The sequence below is a fragment of the Lepisma saccharinum genome, chromosome 21 (genome assembly GCF_977018435.1).
Source record: "Lepisma saccharinum chromosome 21, izLepSacc3.1, whole genome shotgun sequence".
Classification (NCBI taxonomy): Eukaryota; Metazoa; Arthropoda; class Insecta; order Zygentoma; family Lepismatidae; genus Lepisma; species Lepisma saccharinum.
The window spans coordinates 20,613,801-20,639,266 of NC_139249.1; the positions used below are offsets into that span (position 1 = coordinate 20,613,801).

A 25,466-nucleotide genomic window follows, 5' to 3' on the forward strand; every position below is an offset into this window, starting at 1 on the left:
ATCCTGTGGTTTGTGTTGTGTGCTTTCCATGGGTGTTTGTGATTGTTCTTTCACTAATTTAATCTTATCTTTCACCCTCATCTTCGCGATTAGACAAAAGAGGCATAAGAGCGAAAATAAAGCAAATCAATCAATGAATCGAGCAGTTCCGCGTTAAATGTACGATCTCGACGTGAACATGAATATAACAAATGGCTTTCAAAATGTTCACGTTAACGATACATACCAACAAACTGTTGGCCAAATTCAGGAAAAGTTGGCAAAATATCGGACTGATTTAAACAAGAAATGGCATAACCACAATCCTGGGCACGCTACTGCTTATTGACTGTGAAAGTTCGGCCCCCCTATCCCTCGTTTCTATCCGGCCCTCTGGATTTCTTCCTACTTTTATCCCTCAATCTCTCCTTTCACCTCACCCTGGGTGCCAAGCGAGCAGATTATTTTTGCACCGGAATTACAAAAGGGGGTTTCACATAATAATTTATATTTTTAGTCCCTGGTTCGTTTACACATGTACAGCAAGTGAATATACAACTGGTTTTAAATTGACAGTACCGTAGTTCTTTGAATCATAACATTCTAGTAGGATATATTGGTTTATTATACGTAGTTATATATATATATATATATATATATATATATATATATATATATATATATACATATACATATTTACATTGCGTTTCCATGCGTGTCTTGCATAGACCAAATTAACAAATCTCTAAATCAATATAATTGCGCACCTATGGCATAACCATCAGCACTTCCTTTACCGCAGAGTTAGCATAACTATCTCTGCGGGCCTACCCTCAGCTTAAATGATATTCCGCTCCTTACAAATGCGTTTCCTTACGCCTTCAATCTTTCTTTTGGGCATCAATTATTCAATACGAAAATATCCACATAATCAAAGCTTTTTCTAAAAGGGGACTTGGGACAGCAACAGGGGTTGCTTTAACCAAATGCTACATTATTATAACTAGTCTAGCCACCATAAGTGGACTAAACTTGAGGAGACGTTCCTCTTTCGTCGGTCAATGGGGAAACACTGTGTTTCTCTAAAGCCCACTGGCCCTTTTTATAGTCGGGGTGGACGTGGACCCCGTAGCGTTGGAAAATTCCACTGTAACGGTCTTTTGAAAGACAGCTAGCTTCCCCAACCGGGGAGGTAAAAAACAGGGGAATCTAATATCCAGCAAAGCACATACACTTACATGCAATAATAACATAAAAGTACACTCATGGAAACATATTACTTAACCCTACACCTTGTAGCTAGCCAGCAATTAATTAATACAATATACCAAAACCAGTAATGGTCAATCCGAACATGAATATAACAAATGGCTTTCAAAATGTTCACGTTAACAATACATACTAATAAACTGTTGGCCAAATGCAGGAAAAGTTGGCAAAATATCGGACTGATAAAAATCAAGAAATGGCATAACCATAATCCTGGGCACGCTACTGCTTATTGACCTACCTGTATGTGAAAGCTTATAAACGTAGGGCACAGAAAACACGAACAGGAGTGAAATGAGCAGTCTTATCTGGAAATCACATTTTGGATAGTCTCACTGGATTTTTCGATTCGACGAAGTCGAACCTTGGAATTCATAATTTACCATCGCGTGCTTTCGGCATGAGTTCATCACTAAGCACGGATTTTGTATTTGACATTAGACCTGCAATATTTTATCATATCGTGACATCTCTGTAAGCATGCAATGCTGCCATAGCTTCCGTTCAAGTTCAAGTCTCGGTACAACGAGATAATAATTTTAAAATAATGCAAAACCCGAACCTATTTTATACAGTGATTTATAATGAAATCACCATTACTTTGACAATTTCACTTTTATTTAATGTAATACAGTGGTATCCATGAGTATTACCGTGCAAATTGTCCGTCACCATGTTCGTGCACTTTATTTGACCCAATAAGAGCTTCAAGAATTATAAGAAAAGACAGAACAAGCTGTTCACAACTTCTGCAGATGCACCACCATACATAAAAATACATCGCTTAACCATTTGCTGCCCAAGCGTCTCGAACGAGATACCGAAAAGTAACCTTCGGGGTACCAAGTTTCTCGATCGAGACGCTGTGTCAAGGTCGTAGTTTTTACGTTATAACTTTTTTATTTTTGGCTAGAATTTCGATTTTATTTTTTTATATTGTTCCTAACACATGTATTTAACAAAAATGTTTTTTTTTTGCATTTTTTTTGCCTTCATGAAAATGGAGGGGCAAAGGCGGGAAAAGGGACTTCTCTTTTGCGTCTCTTTCCAAGCTCAATTTTTTGCCGACAAAGGAAGACCGGCTTTGTTGTTCTAAAGCAATGCTTTTCACTCCCTCCTGCTAAGTGCATTCAAAGGAAGCTTGTTTATCAGTATGCAATGTCAAAATGAAAGTTTTCCTTGAGGGCGCAAACAGGGGGTGGGGGAGGGGGAAGACTGGTTGTTGAATCTGCGTTGTAAGAATGGAATTTTGAAGCGCGCTGAAGGAAACCGTTGTTTTTTTTAGAACAAGTGGCAACAGGGGTTACCCAGCATTGTCTAAAAATAGAATTTCAAGAAACTGCAAGAATTGGCTCTCATTTGTCACAACGTTCTAGCTTTTCGTCCGTGAATGTTGTGCGTAGGTGTCGTTTTGTGCCCAAGTGCGAGGACATTTTTTGGGTGAAGTGACAATTTTTTAAAATAATTTTTTGGGGTTTTCTCCCTTCCCCTCCATATATACACCAAATTTGCATAAATTTTGCATTTTGTGCATTTTGACATTTTTTTTCAGGGCGGGGGAAACACCATTTTTTTAAGAAAAGTATTTTTGAGGGAATTTCCCCCTTTCCTCCTCCATATGTACGCCGAATGTGCATAAATTATATATCGTCTGAATCTGTGATTCATTCTGCGTACAACGGTATATCTTTCATATCTCTAGGGCATTTAGTTTCTGAGCTATAGTCATTTCAAGGTACCGCTGCATTTTGAAGCTTGAATCAGTGGCGTCCCGACCATTCCTTTTGGAGGTACAACTCAAGTTACATTGGTCATACGACAACGATGCATATATTTTTCTGTTTCTTACATGCCAGCGATAATTTCTATGTGCATTTTGAACTTTTCATATCCTTTTTTTTTTTTGGCGGGGGGCGAAACCCCCATTTTTTTAAAAAAAAGTATTTTCACGGGATTTCCCCCCTTTCCCCCTCCATATATACGCCGAATGTGCATAAATTATATATCGTCTAAATATGTGATTCATTCTGCGTACAACGGTATATCTTTCATATCTCTAGGGCATTTAGTTTCTGAGCTATAGTTATTTCAAGGTACCGCTGTATTTTGAAGCTTGAATCAGTGGCGTGCCGACCATTCCTTTTGGGGGTACAACTCAAGTTACATTGGTCATATGATAATAATGCAAATATTTTTGTGTTCCTTACATGTCAGCGATCATTTCCATGTGCATGTCGACACTGTCATGCACTTTTTTTCTTGGAAGAGGGTGGGGGAACCAAAGTTTTTTTTCCGAAATTTTGGAATTTTGAGAGTTAGACCCTCCCCCCTCCACATATACTCCGAATTTTCAAAAATGTCATATAGTCTGAATCTCTGGTTCATTCCGCGTACAACGGTATATCATTCATCTCTCTAGGGCAATTAGCCTCCGATCTACACTCATTTAATTGAAACTCTGCATTATACTCAAAATCGGCTCGGGCAATAGAAGCTTACTTGTGAAAAAGGCCTTGGGCGGCAAAAGGTTAAAACACATACAATGTAAGAGAAAAAAATAATGAAAATGGTCATGGACTGTTTGCACGGTAATATTCATGGATCCCACTGTACGATGTCTACCTAGAATGCAAGTCTATTTTGCCTGTATGTCGTCGCAGACAAGCTTTTCAGACGCAAAGGGGCACAGACATATTTATATTTGATATTGTCGATAAAAGCATGATGACTTTGACATTACAAATGAACAAAAATCTAAGGCAAATTAAAATCATAAACATGTTCGACAATAAGAGATGTTAGATTTTTTATTGTACGTATATTTGCATTAGTATAGTATAGGACTAAAGTATAGACATTAGGTAAGTTTCTTATTTGCATTAAAATTGTGCTTATTATAAATCTGTGTAATGTAATTTACGTATGGGTTTGTGAGTAATATTTTCCTCTAACATAATCTGATTTTTTTTTATGCCCAGTTTACGCACAGATAGGCTAATCAGGACTGGACTTTCAATTTTGAGTGTAATCACTGTAACCACTATGTTCCTCCACCGGGTATCGAACTGTGACTCCTTTATTACAACACGACGACGTTACCACAACGCCATCTGGAAGGCCATATTTTCTCAAATAAGCCTATGATGATTGGCTCTTAAGCAAAACTTTGGTGAACGGTTGGATGCACTGAAGTTTGCATGTACAATTTTGTTCTGAAATGGCACAGTGAATCTTTTGGGGTTGAGGAGGAAGGTCTACATACATAGAACATTTATACAGATGTTTCAGTCTTTGATTTAAAAGATGAGTTTACCCAAAACGACTAGAGCAACACCACCTGTGGTGGCGGGAAGTCTCCCGTTTACCCAAACTTCCACTGGCGTCAAGCGTGGATGTATGAAAACGCAGTTTCGAAAGTGAACAGACATAATACAGCGTTAGAGCTATTTTTTCCAAACTACGAAGAAAGCGATTTTCACCTTGTGTTTCTCTGCACGTAGATGGCGTCCCAAATTGCCCATGGTCAGGTGTCGGAAGGTCTGAAGCGTGGAAACAAGCAACAACTTTCATCGGGAAGGAATTCGCAATTCTTTTTCCCCGTCTTGAAGTTGGAGAATCACGCACGTAGTGTAAACCACCGTGAAAACTTGAAATTTCCTGCAACGGAAACTGAGTAAGTAATGTCTCCTGATTGTCAAGGAAGTGTACGAAGTCTAGTAACGTGACGAGGAACTTCGCAACAGGAGGACACGACATTTTTTTCCCGTAGTCGTTGCTGAACTTACCATACTTGCCAGTGTTTGTAATGTTGGTCGCAAATTGTGACTGTAATTTTTTAATATGGCGCCTAACTGAATCTCTCTGGCAGCCATTTTTATCAACTATGCAATTCTGATTCTTATAAATATTATGAAAAATGTGTTATATTGAAAAGTTTAAATTCAGGGGTATGGACTATTTTATATTTAAGATTGAATTAAGGGTAAAATCTTTCAGCCTGAGTCAATTTTATACTTCGCTAGTGTAACTATGGCCTTATAGTGACTGAATACCTGATGAAAACAGCCAAAGAGAATCCCTTGGTACGGATATCAATCCAGGATCTCTAACATCTTGCAGTCAAACATGGAAATGTGACATATCTTCACTTCACAAAAGGCCTCGTGCAAGATACGTTAGAATGCATAAACAATGGGATTTTGTCCCGGGTTCGATACCCGGTGGAGGCACATAGTGGTTCGAATCGCACTTTAAACTGTAGGTCCAGTCCAAATTAGCCTTACTGTGCACAAAGTGGACTTAAAACACCAAATCAATCAATCAAAGCATAAACAATGGGATATTTAAATAAGTTTGAATTGCATTCATTTTTTTTCTTATTGAGTAGTCCTACGTACTGTAGAAATGTTAAACAAATTAACACATTTTTAGCGATGTAGAAAGCCAAAAAAAGAGAGTGCTGAATTGGGACTTGATGTCAGACCTTGGTTTTCAAAGAACTGTTGTGTCACGGTTTACTATAATGTGTTTTAAAAAAAGCAAAACCAAACGATAATTCGTTAGTGAATATTAGTCATGGTGAATATTGCATTTCCTTTTCCTTTAAAGAAAAACTCATTTATAGACCAATTGAGATTTGGTTGGACGGGAGTCTATCCTAGTAAATAACTATTTCACATAATATCTCTATTTTTGATTTTGAAGAATCACAATGGTATTGTAAATTCAATGAAATTAGCTCTATTTAGAATTTGCTCAAGAGTATCTAGGGCAATTATAGTGTTGGTTGCTGTTATTTAGTTGCCAATTGAAGCACTGGCTTAGGGTGCCACTTACAAAAATCTAGGGGTGTGGATTAGGGATAGTTCCGATTCCTAAACGATCCTTGAAAATCGAAATGAGAATGAGACCAGATATTTCGAGACTGGTATGGACAAGGTTGAGTACGAGACAAACTTCTGTAAAATTGAGATGAAATGAGACTTGGTGTCCGAGGTGTTGTTAAACTATAATGAAAGAAATTTGAAAACCAATATTGCTTTATTATGCGACTTATTCATTCCCAAACGCACAGATTCAAAACAAGGCAGCAGACAGAAAAACATTATCAAGAAAAGTTGTTAGCCTATATGGCCTCTATACGCTGTGTTTCTGGGAGAAAACTAACAATGAATTTCCAGACTGTTCGGGATTCCTAAAATCGGGAAGTCATTTCCCGTAGTATTTCTTCCGATCCTTATACCGATATTTTGGGATTGCATACACTTTTACTAAGATCTAGAGAGCAGAAACATTTGATAAGACAACCAAAAGACATTTTTACCCTTAGATTTAGCGAAAACCTGTCCAATAAATTCCCAAGCATCTAAATTCAGGGTTGTTAAAGGTCTAGGAATTTTAAATAAATTCAATTCCGGTCCAGGAGAGAAAAATCAGCAAGCGTAAATGGGTTCTGGACCGTAAAGAACCTTTTTATCTGTAAAGAATGTCAATGCGGTCCAGGAACCCTTTTTCGGATGAATTTAAATACGGTCAAGGATCCTTCATTCCGGCTGAATTTAAATACGGTCCAGGAACCTTTTTCCCGGCTGAATTTAAATACGGCCCAGAAACTTTTTTCCGGATAAATATAAATGAGGTCCAGGAACCTTTTTTCCGGCTTAATTTCAATACGGTCCAAGAAACTTTTTTCAATAAAACAATACGCAACTTGGACCAAATTTAAATTGTGCGAGGGAAAAGGTTCCTGTCCTGCAGCGGAACCCAATAGAACACATTTGAATTTATGTGTTCCTGGACCTTCAACAACCCTGTCAAAATTCTTGTCTGTCTTGTCATGGTCACATCCGCCAATATATATACAATACCTTCTGCTTCTTAATTCGTATTCAAGACTCGTTTAATATGTAGCGAGGGTAGCAACAGAAGCTTGTACGGTTCATGGTCCGTGCTCTTCACGCAGTGTGGCCAGGCACGAAGGAAGACGAAAAAGAATCCTCAACTCAACTTATCTTAATAGGAGGTGGGGAGAAGCCGGAAATAATACAAGGATATTTCGCTTGCCAAGCTCTGTTTGCTGTGTGGATAGGTGCGACCAGAAAAGCATGAAAGTCCCCTTTCTTTTCCACGTGACCCTAAAATATGTGGCGCGTGGCCGTTAAGTGCTGCTGCCTAGCTTTTCATTTTGGAGATAGAACCAGCCGCGACCCACTATCTTGTTGCTCCCATCGGAAGGGTCGTCGTATTAACAGTGCGGTCAAGGATTTCGATGCAAATGTGAGCGAGAGTAAAGCGAGGTGATCTTGAACATTGACATAATTACTTATGCTGGGTGCTCGCTATGACGTCACGGGATATTTGGAGATCTGTTATTACAGTGTGTGTGCTTGTTGCGGTTGTGTTGACGCAGGATGCAATACCTGAAGGTACAGTAAGAATCGTAAGTAATAGAAGTGGTAATTTACAAATTGATACGTGGACGGTGTTACTTGTTGAGCGTTTTCCTATTTTGAAGGTGTGTGATTTAAGATAACACAGTCTAATTTTGTTCATTTTTTCTTTCACATTCAATGTGTTGTTAGGAAATCGAATTGTATATAAGCTGTGCTTGGTGCTTTTGTTTCAATTTTTGAACCACATTCCGGAAAAATATTGCGAATGAACAGTGAACACAACGATGGACAATTTGCCTTTGTCGTCGGCGGTATAGTCGACAGCGTAAATGATACCAGTCGGCCTATATTGACGGTTGCCATTTAAATTTGCTATTTTCTTACATCCTACGTGCACATAAGGAATGGGATTGCACCTATGCTGGTGTATAGGCTGTCAATTGCTACGTTAGCGTTTTGTTTCAGTTCTAGCATTGCGTAAAACAAAGTGAATGAACAAAACTTGATTTTGTACCAGGAATACACATAACTAACTATTACTTTTTTCCTATCACTGTTCACGGACTCTTGTCGGGACCAGAGGCGTATATTCCAGGCTATCTAGGCTACCTGCGAAGCCCAAGCTCAGTAGAGAAGAAAAATCGATCGGAAAATATGCATAAAATTGTTCATTTCTATAAGAAGATGATGGTGTGAATGAACATAGCTGTGGAAAATTTGCTTCGTGTTACATTTTACACTCGACTATAGAGGCTACGACAAAGTTAATAATAAACAAATTGTTCATCGCCATCTTCCTAATCTTTGTTTTGTCAAAAGGAGCTAGGTTAAAGAAACTGGAGACAACTTCTATAGGCCTACTCAGCTTAACAATAACTCCATTTCTCAAAAACACACACAAGAAGTAAAATAAAGGAGAACGAATGTAGCAATGGACAATTTGTTTACCATTATTCGCCGTCAGCTGTACTTTCTACATGTATAGACGCACGAAATAAGTCCTAGAGAAAAGGACAAAGTCAAACAGGGATTTGAAGATTCAAAACTTTAATAACTTCGGCAAAGGTCATTCGGAAGGGGTGCCATGCCCTCCTGGAAAATGAATATTCCAATAAAATTACATATTAGACGCATATATTACATTTTAATCACAGTAATTTTAGTTAATTATTTGAAGGGTGTTGCAGAAATATGATAACTTCAAACTGAAGGACCGTTTATTTTGGGAGCCAACACTATTATGGGGGAAAGTGTGATTGTTTGATCATCTGGAAAAAAATACCTTGCTTTCCTCTACTGGAAAAAAATCCTACGAACGTCCATGTCTGTTCATCGTGAAAGAAGTACAAAAGACAAGGAACTATTCATCAACAAAATGGTTGATGATTATGGAAAGGAAGCAAGTCAAATTCAATTTCTATTAAAATAGGGGACTAAAGTCTGAACTTGACAACAACGCCAAGGTATTTTCAATTCAATTTTATGATTTGTAAAATAATAAAAGGTAAAATATGAGTTTTTATGACTGAATGGCAACATATAAAATCTTACTCTGCCCCTTGGTGCTCGAAGTAGAAATTCCTAGCTAAGGAGAGGGTTAGGAGGGTAAATTATTCACTTTGGGGAAAGGTGCGTAGATGCTTGTATGGATTAACATGAAGAAAATGCATTGGGTGAGGGATACCTATGGAAATTATATCCTAGTAAGGGATACTTTATGAGAATAGCATCTCCCACGTTTTTTCCAATTTGAGCACTGCTGCCCCTTCCCCCTGAGAAAAAATCCTGCAGGCACCCTTGCTAATCTGGCTCACTGAATCAGCATAAGTAGGTGTATAATATGGTTCAGTCAGTACATGTCTGCAAAAAACACATACCTTGTTCCTCACAATACACTGTTTACTTTTTAACGAAATTGCGAAGCCTTTGAACCTCTAATAAAATAAAAACATTATAATGATTATTCCCCCATTCACGGATATTTTCAATATTATTTTTGATAACAGATTTTTAAATATTGGATACAATTTTGAAAATGATGCAAGCTGGAAAAGTCAATAGATTCTGAACATTAAATTGGCGAGCAATTACTCGTAATATAAGTATCTCAATGGTTTATGTATGGTTGTCCAAACACATTTTGACAATGTTTTGAAGATAAGTCAGTGTGAGCTAAGAAAAGCATAAGTAAATGTATCAGTGAGGGTCGTTCTTATCATAAGTTCATTATGTTTGTCTCCAGAAAACGAAAATGAAAATCCATAAAATACATTGACTGTGTTGCGCCAGTTGCCTTGAATTTCCATCGAGAATTACATCTGATTTCATCTCTCGATAACGATTTTGCGATAAATGGAAATTTTATCATTTTATAATCAGTGACTTCTTTCTCCAACATCTTGTCGTAATTGTGCAGAATAATGTTTGGCAATCATCATAACTATGAGGAAAAGTGGGTGGGCTTGTTTTTACTGCAGTTTTGAACGTCGAACACTGAAACTATTCTAACAATCTACTAGATGCCTAAAATTCTATCAGTGAGTTTCGGCTTGAACATTACTGTTCCTTTATAGGTGTGCCCTCATCAATCCCATCTGAGAGATCTCAGTAGCGGAGTGGTTAGCACAGAGTGCTGCGACACCAGGGGTGCCGGATTAGATTCCCGGCCTGGGCATGAGTGTTCGTTGTGAATCAATTTGATCATATCCTCATCTTCGCAATTAGTCAAAAGTGGCAGAAAGGCGAAGTTAATTAAACCAAATCAATCATTTAATCAAAGCATTATCCGTCATCAGCTTCACCGTTAACCTGAACTGGAACAAAGGCTACCAAAATAACTTTCAATATTTTCTTATTTACTCGGAATACCCAATTATTTATCTGCCAAATGGAGCTGAAAACGAGCCTCCTAAATTTATTGAAAATTTACAAATTAAAGTTTGAAATAAAGGATAAATAAGGGAATACGAACACGAATAGCTTGCCGGTAGTTTGAAATCACATTTCAAATTTTGTGTGTAGTACTGTACAATGAGATTCTTGCAAGGCAGCCTCTTGCGTGTATCAAATTATTTTGGGGTACACAGGCAACAATTTGATTCGAAATGTTTAATGGGTTCATGTACCCCCTTCCAGTAAATGGGCGGAAATGTGCCTCTGTACGCCATCGTTCCTACGCCACTGAACTGAATGATTAAAATAGTCTGTGAAAGAAACCATTCCATATCTTCTTTATGTTATTTTTTAATATTCAGTGGGTTAGATTTGAATCCAATCATCCGACTAGGTGTGGTCATTTAAGACATAAGAGAAGTGATGTCATCACACGAACTTCACCCATCCCATTAAAAGGGTGATGTAGGACAAACATTATAAAATTTGATATTGACTTGGAGATTAGTCTGAGAATAGATCGTGCTACATTCATTGAGATAAGTGAAACAGATTTCGTAAAGACACATGTATATCTCAAGATCTTAACTGACGATAAGATTAAGCAACAAAACTGCTCGTATCAGGTTTTATTCACACTGTCTAACAACTCGCGTAAAAATATATCTTTCGTGCATTACCTGTGTTTATTTTCCAGGAGTAACTGTGCTTTTATCATTTCACGTTCCATAAGTTGACCACACCTACAATATATCCCACAGGGTTTTCTGCGGATTATTCGTTATCTTTTTAAAAATCGAGAAGGTAAAGTCCCTCATTTTTAAGTTGCATGCTTAACACAGGTAAAGCGTTTCTTCGTACGCAATCTTGAAATGTGTTGATTGAACACCCTCAAATAAATAACCATACCAGTATAGCATCTGTAAACATTCAATTCAAGATGGTTTAATTTATGGAAGTTAACGCACTGTGCGAATTAAGCTTTTTGTTTTAAGGGGAGAGGGATGCCCGCTCAGTGGCGTACTTGTGATTTCATTTTGGGAGGTAGGCTTTGGGTGGGGTGCAAGATTTGTATACGTTACCAGTCAATAAATTAAACTATTGCCTGGCGGTTCTAAGTACCTCAGAACAATGGTTATAACCTAGGTCTTTAAATCTTATGATAACATTTATGACGTAATTTAGAAACAGTGTATTTACATTCTAAGAAATCCCAAACTCATACGCAAAAAGAGCTAAAGAAATATTAACACCGAAAGCTTGACCAAATCTTCCATTGCCAAGTTCAAACTTCATGTTCATTTAACCTACGTACAAGTTTCTTGTGACCACTTTAACACCTGTAAATTATCAGCACTATGCCATGAAAACTTAAGTGGACAACAGCTGCTGTCGTCTCGGCTCGGTGAGTTGTTCAGTTGCAGAATAGTGTGTTCTTTTTTAATTCACAAGGGCGCACACTTTTTCGACAGGCAAATCTTTGATGACTGATGGTGAAGTTGCAAACTCCTAAGAAATCAGGTTGCCAACTCCAGAAAATCAAAGTTTTAAAATACGGTGAATTGTTTGGGATGTGTTGAGGGGGTTAATCTCGGTGTCTTCAAGGAAGCCATGCAAACTGCAGAGAGGTTGCTAACTCCTAAGAAATCAGGTAGCCAACTCCAGAAACATCACCATCTCTTTACCGAAACGAACATTAATGGACACGAATGATTTTTCAATTGTGTTCGTTCCGTAGTTAAGCATACATGCTTCTCAGATTCATTTCCTTTTGAGTGGTATAAAAGCATTCCTGGCAGGGATAAAATTAATTTCCTTTTGCCGGTGATAATTTTTTTGTGCGGGGAGAGATCCCCTACTCTCCTCTCCTGGCTCTCGTAAACTACTCGTTATATTTTAATGTTTAATTTCGAGTAATGCCCTAAATCTCTTGAGATCAGTGTCTTAAGCGTAAACGAATGTGGTTTAGACCGAGTCGTGAAGCTATCGACCGAATTCAGAACGCCGAGGACCAAAAGGAAAATTCTGTGTTTCTTCCGCCATCTTAAAACTCGTCGTCGAATTTCGTTCAAATGCAGCACCACACGTGTCTTACAACATATCTAGCAGCGTCAAAATTTTTAGCCTAAAAGTTATATAATTATGGCAGCTATTGTGTTAACAAAATTGAAAATTGACCACTTTGCCCATTGGAGAACGAATTCACAGACTTCTTTTTTTTTTTTTGGAAAATAATGGATCACAATTTGAATTTGTTAACAAAAGTTTTCAAATACAGTGAGTTGTTTAGGATGGCTTGAGGGCGTCAATCTCGGCGTTTTCAAGGAAGCCACGTTGCCATTCCAACTGCATACAGGTTGCAAACTCCTGAGAAATCAGGTTGCCAACTCCAGAAAACACCACCATCTCTTTACCGAAAATATCAATTTTATCCACAATGTTTAATAACTATTTTGTTTTCTGTATTTTTAGTCTCGGGGGTTTTGGGCTTTGCAGATACCCTTGTTAGCCAAGAATAAGAATATATGCTCCTATTTTATACCATGCTCCTCTTCAACTCAACTTTTTTGTTTTTGTTCAAATTGTCTACAGTGGATCTCTGAAGGTGGCTTATATAAGGGAAAGATTTAAAGGGCTCAACTCTATGAATATTTTGCATTCGTCACATAATCACAGCAAGAACAAGATCGCAGTAACACTGTAATTTTTTAAAGTATTTTGATTTGGTTTATTTCACTTCGATTTTCTGTCACTTTTGGTTAATCGGGAAGATAAGGATAAGTAATGATATTATGAGATTGATTAAGTGACAGTCACAAAAAAACATCCATGCTCAGGCCGGGATTCGAACCCAGGATCCTGGCGTCGTAGCGCGATGTGCTAGAAAAGCTTTTTTCAAAACCTTACACATTTACTAATGATTTATCTACATATTCTCCCTAACATATTCTTTAGAGACTCTGTAGACTTAATTTATAATATATTTCGATTCCAAAGACGCAATCTTATGGAAAAGTGACCTCCTTCGAATTGTCAAAAATTCTCAGGTACTGTGTTTTATTGAAAATCTATTTATGTGATCCTGAACAAAAGCTCCAATTTAAAAATATTTCCAAAATGCCGGTTCAAATCCGGGAACTTTTCTAACGTTGGCGCCCACCCAGCGTCGAATAACATGGGTACCTGGGAGAAACCCTGGGGGATAAAGGCGGTCAGGGGCGTGATGCTGATCACATCACCCCCACTCACGACCGGATCAAGAAAGTGTGGGGCGTTACCCCCACACCCCCTATACGCCTTCATGGTGTGGTGCTAAGCACAGGGGATCACTTTACCTTTACCTTTTTTATTGATTAAATGAAAAGTATTTTGTCGTCTTCAATAGAATTAACATCAAGTCAATGTTTACATTCCAAACGTTTCTAAAGAAATATTAATTGCTCAATGTAACCTGGTTAATAATAATTATAATTATTATTATTATTAGTAGTAGTAGTATTAGAATTATTATTATTACTGTTGTTGTTTTAGCATTCTTAGAATACTCAAAATTGTACCTCTTCCATTCGGCTAAATTTATATATCTGTCGTTTTTTTTTTCGGGTGGGGAGGACATAAGTCCAATTTTGACCAAAACTAAATTTGTCCATTTTCTGGGTCATTAAAGTTGCGCACCTAACTGATAAATAGGATATATGTGGCACATCATCCGTAACCTATCTTAATGTCTTTCCTTCTCCCGAAAATCAACTTTTTCTTTTGAGGTATGCCCTTTTACCCGCCATTACTGATATATACGACCGTACCTGTGATTTATCCTCCGTCCATCAAAACTTTCACATACCCTGAATGCACGTGAAGCAGTTACAGGACACTAGACTTACTACATTCGAAAGCTGACCTCGGCTAACAGACCCAACGGGAATACGAAGTGGTGCACATCTTTTAATGCTTTCGAGCGGATGGAATAAAGGCTGTGATTGCCTCGCGCGTTGCCCGCCAAGAACATATTCCACCGCCTCATTATCGCCTGCTGTTGGCCTCGATTATGCATTCTCTCCCCGCGTGTCACGCAAAAGGGACGAAATCCGCCACGATGCGTGTCTCTTCTTACCGTTAAGCCACGTCCAAGAAGATGTCAATGGAATTTGATATAATTTTAGTATTATTATACTGTAATCACTGCCGAAACTAGGTTTCCCGTCACGCCTGTGACCTAAGTAGCCGAGAGCGTTGATTGGTTGACTCACGTTCACGTCACGTCAATCCTAGGAAGGTTCTTATTCAATTTAGTGATTTGATGATGTTGGATCAAATGATGAGAATAGTTTTCTTATCACTTTCATGGTTTGGTTTTTTAATTATAACTTACTGTGATGTTATTATAATTATAGTAATTAATAATTATAAATAGTAGATAGGTTATTATAAATACTATAAATAGAATAAATCAGTTTAATGGGTATATCTGTGTAATTAAAAAATATATTTATGTGGATAATTTAGGTTTGACATTCCTATGTTATTATTAACTAACTTTTTCATCATAAGTAGTTGTTAATTACTATTTTTGGTTTAAGAGACAATTACTTACTTTTCAGTCATCTCATGATTCTTGTAAAATTCTTATTAATCAATTAATAAAATATTTATGAGTTGTGGTTTCAATAACAATTGGTATACATCTGTGGTTTACCCCACAAATTTCTGAGCATTGCCCGAAGAATAGCCCTATTCGACTAATGTTTACTCCTGCCTGATTAAGTCGTTCAGCGATGGCATCTATTCTAATTCCTATTGATGGCATAGCTCATGAGCTTCGTGGTGTAGTGGTTAGTACGCTACTAGTCCAAGAGTCCCGGTTCGAATCCCCACCTAGGCATGGGTATTCTTTGTCAGTGTCCTTTCATAAATTTCATCATATCATCGCGATTAGCCACAAGCTAAAATAATGCATGCAAATTGGTTAGGAGAGTTAAGTTACGTGTTATCAGCATGCTTGAGAAACCAATTTACACCAAGTGTTAGCAGCTGGATGTGTCCCGCACAAAACCCTCCTAAATCGGGGATAAACCTTCATTTGCCTCGCCTCCCGTACTCTCCCAGATGACTTTTTCTTTGCCCCAAAGCTAGCTTTTGTTAGAGCAGTTAGACACACTTCTTTTTAAATGGAATCTTCAGTAGTTGTATTGGCCCTACTATGAGGACCACTTATAAGTGTAGGAAAGAAGAGGTTATTTGATTGAACAGCCTGATTTGCTTACACTTAAAACAATGCCAAGAGGGGCCTATACCCCAATTCTTCAGGTGTGATATGCTCTGAATTTTTAAGAATTTTGAATTCTAGTGTAGAAAGGAAGAAGCCTCAACAGCCCGATTTGCTTATACTTAAAACAATGCCAAGTTCCCATATGATCTTATTGATTACAGTGTGTTTTTCTGTCAAAATCCCAGGAATCTTGAATTGATATATTGTTTTACCACATGTATTTCAATCTTATACATTTTATCAGGACTCAAACCCGAGCTTTTTGTTTACAAGGCAACAATATTAACACTTTGCAATCAGGGGAGGCTTCACATTTTATCAGGATTCTAACCCGAGCCTCCTGATTACAAGACAATAAAAACCATGGAGCTATGCACCACACTCCACTAGGTTCTGAGACCCAGTAGCTATGAGCTTTATATCAATTCAAGATTCCTGGGATTTTGACAGAAAAACACACTGTAAACAATAAGATCATATAGGAACTTGGCATTGTTTTAAGTATAAGCAAATCGGGCTGTTGAGGCTTCTTCCTTTCTACACTAGAATTCAAAATTCTTAAAAATTCAGAGCATATCACACCTGAAGAATTGGGGTATAGGCCCCTCTTGGCATTGTTTTAAGTGTAAGCAAATCAGGCTGTTCAATCAAATAACCTCTTCTTTCCTACACTTATAAGTGGTCCTCATAGTAGGGCCAATACAACTACTATCTTCCGTGACGTCATCTCACGAACGGGTTACTGAATGGAAATAATTTGGTCGAACAACAAGGAAAGAAACGTGTCCATATCAAGTTGAATATTTACCAGGAAGAAATCTTGACTAAAAAGTGAAATTTTGAACTTTGGGCGTCCGGAGGGGGGTCAAACAGGTTCGTCGCTTCAAGTTGCAAAAAAAACAACAAAAAAACAACAACCTTGTTACCAAAATAAAGTTCAGTTAGTTGTTATTCGAACAGATTAACGAAGTACAATAAATTGCATTAAACCGAAAATATTGGGAGTAAAATAAAAGAACCAGTATATTTTTTTCATCTTCGGCTATTTGAACCAAAGAATTAATGGTTTCACACTTTTCAAAATTCTAAAAAATAGACTATTATTGAAGAGGGTACAACACGAACACTATGGCTAAAATTTACTCCTAAATTTTAAATCTTTTTCTTTTAATGAAGTGTTTAAAAGTTAATAACGAAATAGAATAACTATGCATTTCGTGCACTAACTGTGTGAAATCTAAATAGTAAGTAACAAAAGAAAAAAGTTGTGCTGGAATTCATTCATTTGGTATCGGGTCAGAACAGTGTCCCCAAGTATATAATTATAACAACAACAATACATTTTAATAATAAATACTGTAATAATAATTGTCTATTTCTACTATTCAAGTTACATTCATATGCTTGAACCCCCCCCCCCCACAAAATTTTCTGGCGACGCCCAAGCTTTGAACCCATAAAAAGGAAATTCTGACCTTAGGTTGTGGCAAAACTGCATTCCCGTTGTGAGAATTGTAGCAAGTTATATCTTGGGGGTAGATTTTGATGTAGTATTAACGCACATCTTGTTTGTTTGTTTCTTCTCAGATAAGAAGAGTGGCGCTAGCAGTTTCCGCTGCTATTCTTGCACGGCAACCTCTCCTGGCTCGGATTGCGAGCTGCAACCCAACACCACCAACGCCCTACAGTGCACCCGCAAGCGCTGCACCATAGTGCGCGTGGAGGCGAAGCAGTCCGGGAGGGTCATCTCGTTCTACAGAGGTTGCGACGAGGAATCGGCTGTCTTCAGCCAGAACAACTGCCATCACGATCCAGAACTCACCACCTGTTTCTCTGCATGCAGCGGCGACCTTTGCAACGGCGGTCTGGGGAACGAAGAAGAGGTGAAGAAGAAGAAGGAACGCGAGAGGAAGGAGCAGGAGGAAGAACTGGTGGAAGATGAAGATGAGGAACAACAGACCAAGGAATTCAGAGGGAAGAGCATTGAGTTCGATGGATCTGGTGCATCGTGGCGTGCACGTGCAGTGCCGCTAATCGTGTTGCTGACAGTCATTAATTTATTTTGTGCCTGAACTGCAAATGCACACCGTAGAGTCCCTCGGGGGCAGTGGCGTGCCCAAAAGGGGGGGGGGGGGGTCAAAACTAGGGATAAGCCGATACCGATGCTGATGTATCGGTATCCAGGGCCGGATTAAGACGAAATTGGGCCTAATGCTGCATACCGTCGATTTTTTTGTATAGTACAACTAACTTTCAAGGTGAAAATTTTACTACCTGTGTCTAGCTGTCCGAAATTGGGGCTCCAAATTTCATTCTAAGATTTATTTTCAGGTTAACATAGCAAAAGAAAACTGTTCAGCTTTCGGAAAATTCTTGTCTGTTTTCATCTGGGCCTATTTCAGGATTGGGCCTAATGCTGCAGCATCAATAGCACCCACCTTAATCCGGCCCTGTCGGTATCGGTTGGAGTTCATACACCGTTACTTATCCGACAATTTCACGAGATCCGCAAAAATGCCGCGCGACACCTTCCCCTAGACTAATTATCCTGGAAATTATGCAAGATTCAAACTTTCTTTTTTTCTTTGCATCAATTTTGCACGAAGAACTGTATTTTGTGATTGCATAACATCTATTTTAATATTCTGATTTAATTCTTGAATATTTCAAAGCAAATTTCTTGCTAAATTGATGCATATAATTGTAGAATTACATCCCAATATTGATGTAGGGCTAGGATTTTTATGATATAAAAGTCACCAAAATATGCAAAAATAAAATATGCTCTTATGACCTAAAATTTTACAAAATATGCCATTATAACTAGACTGTTTCAAACATCAATATCTAACTTATGCTGAAATATTTTCATATACATAGTATTTTTAGTTCACTATGGACCCTGATGAGTTGAAATGCAGAATGAATACTTTCTGTAAATTTTCAATTAAAAATTAAAAATATTTTTCTGCAGCCCAAAAAAAAAAAAAATCCTCGAGTGAACATGGGAGTAAGAACGAATCTACTTCGAAAATGACTGTATATTTCCTGAAAAAGCGAAAATATGCTGAATATGACCGAAAATCCATCAAAATATGCTTTATGACGTAGAAATGGCCAAATATCCCAAAATATGCCCTTAAGAAGCACCTTAATTCAATTAGTTTCTTCATAATATGAATTTCTATATATTTAGGGAACACATCACCCTTACCAAAAAAATATATGCTAAGTCATAAAAATCCTAACCCTATTGATCAATATTTTGAACAAATTTTGACTGTTGCAATTTCCAAGTACCGCTATCGGTATCGGTGGGAATCGGTAAGGGTGTCGGTATCGGAATCGGTTCAAAGTGGTATCGGCTCAGCCCTAGTCATAACCCTATTTTGACCCAGTAACAAAAGAACGTCAAAGACAGGAAAAAATGGCAAAATGAAAGCTGACTACTAAGAAAACTATACGTAACACCCACGCCACTGCCCAGAACAAAACTAAAGTCATCAATTGAAACGGGCACATGAAAAACCTTGCACCCAACATAAACCAAATGCCACAGAAACAACAATGTTGCTTTCTCTTATGTGTTTTTTCCTCAAACGGTGACTGTTCACCGAACGGCAAAAGCAATAGTAGGCGAATTGTCCATCAGCATCTTCATTCAGTCTGTTTTGTACAAAGTAATGATCATGGATTGAAATACAAACGTCAATAGTAGAGGATAACATTTTCTTCGCATCAACACAATTCTATTCCTTAAAACAACAATAAACGTACAATAATAACAAAAGAATGAAATAGCCATGGACGATTTGCTTATTGCAAATTCTTGCATATGCTATTATACATATATGCCGTTTGCCGTACATCCCCCACTAACCTGCGACAACTTAAAACTATTTTCACTCACATTCAGGTTTGTGAACTAATCAGATAATTCAGAAGACATTTATAGACAGTGGCGTGCCCAAGGGGCATACCTCTCTTTCGGCCAGAATTCCTTAATAAAAGAACGTCAATGGCAGGAAGAAATGGCAAAATGAGGATTGACTACTAATAAAATGTATACATACCCCCCTTTCCAAAATCCTAGGCACGCCACTGAGTTTAGATACTATGTAAGATGCAGAAAAGAAAATTAAAATGTCCCCCATCCGTCCTACCCCGTTAATCCGCCCATGTCAATTAACATTACATTTCTATAAAGACATTTAATCAAAATTAATCTTCCATTAAGTTAGAATAGAAGGAGGTTCCGCTACTTAGAACTAACTAAGTGACCATACTCGGAAACATCTAAAACTAAAACCGAAAGACAGCTATAAAGCAAACATCCGCCCCTCGAGAGAAGGTGGTTCATCCGCCACTGGTCGACATGCTCAACAATTGTGATCTGCTTTTTTATAACCTTGGATGCGCCTAACCTATTTGTCCGGTAATAGAACTTCCAATTCAAAGACAGTGCATAACATTTAAGATAATACAAGTGCGCACAGGTTGTTGTAATCGTACATGTATGATGGATACGCATGCTATCTTGAACTAAAACCAAAGAAGTGATTGATCAAGATAAATATTTAATATGAAAATTATATATATTTATAATTCTACGTTTATTTTTTTCTTCTCAGAACCCTTGAGTATATGTACTGAATGAAACTGAAGAGAATATCACCAGTTTCTTGCAATTTACACGAGCATGTACAGTGGAATACATAAGTATTACCAAGCAACTTCAAGAACTGAAACAAAATACCAAACAAGCTGTTGACAAATGCTGCACCAGCATTCCCTTAAAGGAAGAGAAAAACTAATGAAAAGTGATGAACAATTTGCCTAGCAAGACTTGTGCATCCCACAGTACACTGCTAAACAAAGCCTTTTCAAAAATTAAATACATGGTGATACAAAAGTCGGAGGACATAGAACAACTTCGTTATTAGTGCACATAACGAAAACGGGGAAAGTTGTTGAAAATATGTAGTTTTCAATCTACTGTTCTTGAATTTTCAACGTAGAACGAACCGTTGAGGCTGTACAGTGGGATCCATGAGTATTACCGTGCAAATTGTCCATCACCATGTTTGTGCACCTTATTTGACCCAATAAGAGCTTCAAGAATTAAAAGAAAACTCAAAACAAGCTGCAGACAACTTCTACAGCAGCATACATAAAAATCTATAGCTTAAAAACACATAGGATGAAAGAGAAAAATTAATGAAAATAGTCATGGACAATTTGCACGATAATACTCATGGATTCCACTATACATTGGTACGGGCTTCAATGAGAACTGAAAATGTTGTCTCTAAAGTAAGCATTTACGTAATCGCAATATCGGACTGTACTAGGTAAATTGAGAAGTGATGACCATAATTACAGGCAAAGTAAAAAGCGTGAACATGTAACGCGTGCAGATCCTACTTACCTTTCGTCCCCTAGAAACGGTAAAACACTCAGAAATAAACGTTTGGTTACGCCCCTTGTCAGTGACATCTATTGGCGTCTACTTCATTGGAAGACGCCATGCAAAAACGTAAATGTACCCCTTTATGCACCAAGCATGTGAAAACAAAGTATTTTCCTTTCTCAATGAGGCTCGTACCAGTGTAGAGCCTCAACGGTGAAAATTCAAGCAAATTAGATTGAAAACCACACTTTTTTTAAAATAATTTTTCTCTCTTTTCAATTTTCGCTATCTGAACTTGCCTTATGGTGCGGACTTTTTAATAACCCTGAAGAGAATGTATTAAACTGAATTAAATACATGCATAAAAGAATGACTATAGTATATTTCAGAAAACCACGTAAGGAACTCATATTGAGACATAGGTATTGCAATGTATTTTCTGTAAAACTACAACACACATGCCCAATAGTACCTTGCATACCCGTTGCATAGAAATACAATCAACTTTGCTTAATTCTTAATATCGTATTAAGTAGTGTATTGTACATTTCGTCACCAGAAGGACATTGAAAATTAATCCAATTAATAAACAGCCCGCACCGAAGTTTAGGCCATAATCCTCTCGACGAAATAACATTAAGAAAATTCAAGATATACCCTGACTGAGGGAGATTTCACGTTGAGGTGACAAGCAACACAAGCCACGGCAAGGAACCAATCAATCGCAACGACTGTGGCGGCACGGCACGCTGTAGAAGCATGAATTCGATTGGCTGATCCTAAAGTGACAAGGAACAGGTGTTGCTGCAGTGCGAATTCTTGCATTTTTGCACACTCAACACGTTGTTCGAGCTCAAGAAAAATGAATGCACGACAGATGTCTTTCGGCAATGATTATATCAATTTAAATTATATTTAGAAAATATACAACTTACGGGAGCTTTCAGGCCTAAGTGGCAAGCTACAAACGACTAGTGACACACGACAGGAGCCTCTCTGGTCTTTAAGAAAGCATTCATTACACACGCGCTACCAACAGACAGAGGTGACACCATGCACATTATTGAGAAAACGGTCCAGTCCGAACGACAAGCAATCACGTGCAGTTCGTCGTGTCACTTCCGCACGAAAGGCTGTAGCTTGGTTTTCAAATGACAAGTGTCTCGTGTCACTTGTCACTTCGGTCCGAAAGCTCTCAAATGGTTAAAACATAAAAACAGCAAATGTGCCTGTCGTTTTGTATGGGTGTGAAAGGTGGTCCCTTACACTAAAAGAGGAAGATAAATTACAATTTATTTTCCGAAAATAAAATCTTGAGAGCTATTTGGACCTAAGAGAGATGAAGCAACAGGTGAGTGGAGAATGTTACATAATGAGAATTGCACAATCTATATTCATCCTATGATGTCACTTGAATAATTAAATCAAAAGGACTTGCGTGGCCAGGCATGGGAGAGGAAAGAAAAGTTTATGTGTGATTGTCGGCAGAGGAGGGAGTCGAAGAGGTCCATCGAGCCCCTTCCCCCACGCATGAAATGCAGTAAATGTTTAGGAAAAGAGCTGAGCTGGATAGTCACTTCCAGTGGATCTAGTATAAAAATCTCCTCAAGGATATAATTGATTATTATATTGAGTTTATAATAGTTATTATTTTATAATATTAATAAACTTGAAACTAATTGTAATTTATTCAGTATTCAAGTTGGATCATTTGCTCGACCCCATACAAAAATACATGGTTTATAAGTTTTTCCTCGGTTAACCTGGTGGTAAGGTAACTGCAGGAAGACCAAGAAAACGAAGATGGATTGGCAATATTAAGAGGGACCTGAAGAAAATTGACAAGGATGGTGAAGAGTGCGTTGAACTTTGTCCAGAATAGGGACAGGTAGAGAAGACATATGTTACTGTGGCAATTCGAGAGAATTAGTTTAGTATTAATATACAAATAAAAGTTGCAAATTGGCAGACTACATGAAACGAAAGTTGATATGGTTTTTATTATTTAGTGCCACTTTTCTTCCATATTTGGCTAATTTCACGACGATGAGGATGATTGATGATATGATGAAATTGATGAAGTGATACTCACAAAGAACACACCTTGACTCGTAGGGCGCGTTGTGTTAACCACTCTGCCACGGAAGTCGGCACAACAACAAAAGTTGAGTATTATAATGTAGTGATATGTGTTCGTATCCTTGCATATGTTGTAACGGTGTACATATTTATCTTTACAAACATGTATCGATTGGAGGAGAAGATAGACATGATTGAACATGCAGATAATCTTTTGTGCAATCAGATGTTACAGCAACTGTTATACATTTTCATGGAAACAATCTATTGTGGCAGATCTTAATGTACCGGTAATCCATTTATGGTGAAGAAGTGATCTTGACATTAAATTCCTATAATATTAGGTATAGACTACGCCCATAAGCAAAGTTTATTTGGTGTCAATAAAGTACACTCGATGCTTATTTAACTTTACGCAATGAAAGTATTGGAGAAAAAAGTTAACCTGGAGGTGCTAGGGTTCGAACCCAGGACTTTCTGCATGCGAAGCAGACACACTACCACTTTTTTTTTTTTTTTTAAAGGAAAGCCCCTAGGCGGAAGCTTTCCCCATCACACTTCATTCACTCATATCATTTACATTTCTATTTCAGGACTTTTCAGGACAGACAATCACAAATACCCATGCCTTACCCGGGACTCGAACCCGGAACCCCTGGCGTTGTAGCGCGCTCTGCTAACCACTTCGCCACGGAGGTCGACACCACTGAGTTACATCCCCGACTCCATATAAGTTCTTTCCTCGCCGTTGACCTTGAGATGCTGCCTTTGCTGCCATCTGTTCGCTGATAGGGTAGTGACTTTCTGCCAGGTGTGACGTTTTACTCTTGGGCCCCACCCGCACTCTTTGTGATATCTCCTACATCCATTCACTAATCACCCTTATTTTGGAGGACATGGCAGAAGCAACGCCTGTGTGCACAACTAGACCTCAATGGAAGCTCGAGCAAAGAATATACTGCGTGAACCATTACTACAAGACAGGCTCGTTCAAGAAAATCCAGAAGACGTGAGAAGGCCCCCTCCAAAAGCAGAATACAGAATTGGGTGGACCACTTTGAGAAGTGTGGGACCGTGGAGAACCTCAATGCAGCAAGTGAAAACCGTCAAAGCCACTCAGGACGTCCCAGGAAGCGTACAGCTGAGCTGGTCGAGAGCGTGAGAGAGTCAGTTCATCAAAGTCCGAGATGCTCTGTGCGCAAGCAAAGTCAGTCACTCGGTATATCCCGTGAGACCAGTGGCGGATTAAGCTTCCTCGCCGCCCCTAGGCACAAACTTAATGTGCGCCCTTCTCAAAAGAAAAGTAGTAACTTATTTGCAATATTTTTACAGGCTAATATAAAAATTAGTGAACATACTGAAATAAAAAACAAAGGATAAAAATCAATAACAAACAATTCATTTTCTGTATGTGCTATACCTAAAATTATGTAATGTATTGAGAAATTAAATTCACCACTCACCACTTTTCGTGTGATGCTAGAATATTTTAAATGCTTTTCCAGTCTGAAATACCGTGAGTTGCGATGTTTGTCTTGCCCTTGAACAACCTGCATGATGCACAATAAACGGCACCAGTGCTGCACGAATATATCAAATAATTCCGCAAAATTGATTCGTCATTTACAAGTTTACGAAAAAAAACCACTATTATTTAAAAATCTTGTCTTACCTGCTATGAGTCTTTGCGATTTAGAAAAATCGTTTTCAGCATTCTGATTAATTCCACGTCTTAGAAGAATGTCAATTGTAGACTCATTCAGAAACCACTCGGCAGGATCATAACTAACGAAATGTGCACTCTCGGTGGCTCAGTCGGTAACGCGTCTGACTACCATGCTCCAGGTCCCGGGTTCGATCCCCGGCCGGTTCAAATCCGGGAACTTTTCTAACGGTGGAAGCGGCCCCGGCGCCTACCCAGCGTCGAATAACATGGGTACCTGGGGGAAACCCTGGGGGGTAAAGGCGGTCAGGGGCGTGATGCTGATCACATCACCCCCACTCACGACCGGATCAAGAAAGTGTGGGGCGTTACCCCCACACCCCCTATACGCCTTCATGGCGTGGTGCTACTCACAGGGGAACACTTTACCTTTTTTACCTTTTTTTTTCACTGTCACAATCAGGAACTCCTACGAAATGAGGGGACAGTACCTAAGGTGCACTTTCTTCCTCC

General features: G+C 38.3%; 2 protein-coding genes across 2 annotated transcripts in view; one reads left to right on the forward strand and one right to left on the reverse strand.

The window, feature by feature from the left end:
* Nucleotides 1–1,554, reverse strand: part of LOC146003944 (fas apoptotic inhibitory molecule 1) — a 32,529-nt gene extending 30,975 nt beyond the window's left edge. Inside the window, exon 1 of the mRNA XM_083142456.1 lies at nucleotides 1,490–1,554. The gene's annotated coding sequence lies outside the window, so the exon portion shown is untranslated. The remainder of the gene's footprint in view (nucleotides 1–1,489) is intronic.
* Nucleotides 1,555–7,443: 5,889 nt separating this feature from the next.
* LOC146003909 (uncharacterized) lies at nucleotides 7,444–20,446 on the forward strand. The gene is made up of 2 exons (XM_083142393.1): nucleotides 7,444–7,673; nucleotides 17,389–20,446. Exons 1-2 carry the CDS (start codon nucleotides 7,589–7,591, stop codon nucleotides 17,871–17,873), a joined length of 570 nt encoding a protein of 189 aa, XP_082998519.1. The 5' UTR covers nucleotides 7,444–7,588; the 3' UTR covers nucleotides 17,874–20,446.
* The last annotated feature ends 5,020 nt before the right edge of the window (nucleotides 20,447–25,466 follow it).

What these genes read in the sequence shown, in the direction of transcription:
- LOC146003909 (XM_083142393.1), top strand. Translation starts at nt 7,589, where the DNA reads ATGACGTCACGGGATATTTGGAGATCTGTTATTACAGTGTGTGTGCTT. An exon ending in GCAGGATGCAATACCTGAAG is followed by an intron (nt 7,674 to 17,388) that starts GTACAGTAAGAA and finishes GTTTCTTCTCAG; the next exon opens with ATAAGAAGAGTGGCGCTAGC.